General features: G+C 56.8%; 1 protein-coding gene across 1 annotated transcript in view; it reads left to right on the top strand.

The window, feature by feature from the left end:
* Nucleotides 1-2,154, top strand: part of PPTG_18306 (hypothetical protein) — a gene marked incomplete at both ends in the record, with an annotated part of 2,305 nt that extends 151 nt beyond the window's left edge. The window contains 4 exons of the mRNA XM_008916365.1: nucleotides 3-656; nucleotides 728-830; nucleotides 871-2,044; nucleotides 2,133-2,154. Coding sequence (XP_008914613.1) covers nucleotides 3-656; nucleotides 728-830; nucleotides 871-2,044; nucleotides 2,133-2,154 — 1,953 coding nt within the window. The remainder of the gene's footprint in view (nucleotides 1-2; nucleotides 657-727; nucleotides 831-870; nucleotides 2,045-2,132) is intronic.
* Nucleotides 2,155-2,203: the final 49 nt, after the last annotated feature.

Raw genomic sequence — 2,203 nt, 5'->3', positions numbered from 1 at the left:
GCATCTCGCCTCCGCTTCAGGGTGACGTCCGCACCCAACGTCGCTTGAATGACGCGCTCAGCTTCGACCAGGTGCTAGCGGCGGTTCAACCTCTCTCCGACACGCTGCCGGACCTTCCTCACGCTGTCGGTGAACTCACCGCTCAACTGAAGATCTCCCGGGAGGAAGCTGCCGCTACCAAGCGTTTGCTAGTTCCCGTCCAGCTCCGAGTTGAGTCTCTGGAGACTCTTCTCAACAAATCGACGGCTGAGGTGAACGGGCTTCAAGCGAAGATCAAGTGCCTCAAGCCAGCGAACGTTCGCATTGGCTCTCCGCTCGAAAAGAGTAAGGAGTCAATGGACGTTCAGACAGAGAACCTTCGGCTCGCCATGAACTACGCCGAGCAGAAGCAAGACATCATCGACGCCTTGGACAAGCAGATTGAGAAGGAACGCGAGGTCTTCAAGACGACGGTCAGCGCGAACACTGAGAACACTCGCAAGCTTCATGACCTTCTGCTCAAGGCTACGCGGGGTACCTGGGTCGATGCTGACACTGCTGCGTTGATTGCCGATCTAAAAGACCGCAATTTGCACTTACTCCGTACCAACCGCGCTCTCCGAGGGTTCGTTAGCTTCGCCGGCATGGATCCCAACCTCTTGCTCTCGCCATCCAAGGTCAGCTGATGTTCTTGATACCTCCTCCTGTCACTCGTTCACTAACTCGTGTTCATTCGTTCCCATTGTAGGTCTTCGGGCTGCCGAGGTCGACCTCTCAACACTCGGCCTTGACCAGGATACGTTCCTCGCTCTTCAGCGATTCCAACAAGAGGCAGGCGACCAAGAAGATCCGTTCGCCCTTGCTGAAGCCCTGGCCAAGATTGCTCAACAGCTCAGAGTAGTGCTCCCAAGCGAAGTCGTCATGGAAGTGACGATGGCAGCTCCGATGATTCATCTGAGGAGAAGACCCCAGTTCCATCTGGTCGAGGTAGCAGAGCAGGTTCGGCAGCTGCTACTGGCGAAGGATCGGTTGCGGCTGCTTCAAGTCCAACTCCCAGTCGTCGAGGTCTCCACAAGCCAAAAGCTTGGAAGAACAAGCCGAATTCCAAGCGTCAGAAGACTGCCTCGCGCTCGCAGGCTTCAGCTCGTTCCCATTCCAGCCAGATTTCTCGCCGCTCGACACCTCGGCCACCTGCACGTTCGCCTTCAGTAGCCCATGCGAAATCGTCCGTAAGTCGCCCGAGGTCTCGTTCGCATTCTGTGTCGAGTCATCCGGCTACATCGAAGTCTCCAGCCTCTTCAACGTCCGTTCCTGCTACTCCTTCCAAGGCTGAACCGTCAAAGGACGACCAACCTCCGGCGGTCGTGGACTTAACGCAAGATGGGAGTGACGAGGACATGGATGAGGGACCAACTGCAGTTCCGACAGTACCCGAGGACACGGAGGTGACTCGCCAAGCTTCACCGACTCCTCCGACATCTCTCCAACGCAGCAACGTGGTTTCTCCACCGTCGCGTGCTTCTTCGCCACCGGCTGTTGCCTCCCCACGGGATCCTACCTCTTACGAACTCGAGATGCAGCTATTATTTGGATCTGACGACGATGAGGATGCTCCAAGCGGTTCAAAGGCATCCCGCGAACCTGCGGGGCTGACGTCTCCTTATCGCTCTTCCTCTGATGAAGATACTCCGTCACCTCCCCAGCGTTCTGACCGCGCACCGATTTCCAAGCAACCATCAGTTCCGCCCCCTCGATATCCCGATTCTTCCGATAGCGATGAGGGTGGCTCCAGCAATGGTTCTCACGACCGTGATGGAGCTGGTGGAGATGATTCTCATAACGACGATCCTTCGTTCAATTTTCCTTCTGGTGATACTGCTGGTGATGAAGATATTCCGCCGTCGACCGAAGTTTCTCGAGCATCCGCTGTTGTCGAGGGTTCTGTTACCAGTGTTCCGACGACTTCTTCCCCAGGAGCTCCCCGAAGCTCCGAATCGTCTCCTCTGGTTGCCGATTCCGCATCTCGTGAAACCTCGTCCGGGGCGCCTCAAGTTTCGTCTCCAATGTCAAGAGTTCTCACGAGTCCAACGACTACTCGTCATCACCCTCCGCCTCCGGGGTCTGCACTGAGCCAGACTTCACTTCTTCCCCAGGGGGCTGGTCCCGGGCGAGTAATCGTTGCTACGTACACTTCTCGCCGTCGGCGTGGTGATCCAGACCCTCC

This window comes from Phytophthora parasitica (assembly GCF_000247585.1).
Source record: "Phytophthora parasitica INRA-310 unplaced genomic scaffold supercont2.83, whole genome shotgun sequence".
Taxonomy (NCBI): Eukaryota; Oomycota; class Peronosporomycetes; order Peronosporales; family Peronosporaceae; genus Phytophthora; species Phytophthora nicotianae.
Note: the sequence above shows the minus strand (reverse complement) of the source record. Positions and strands in the feature narration are given on the sequence as shown.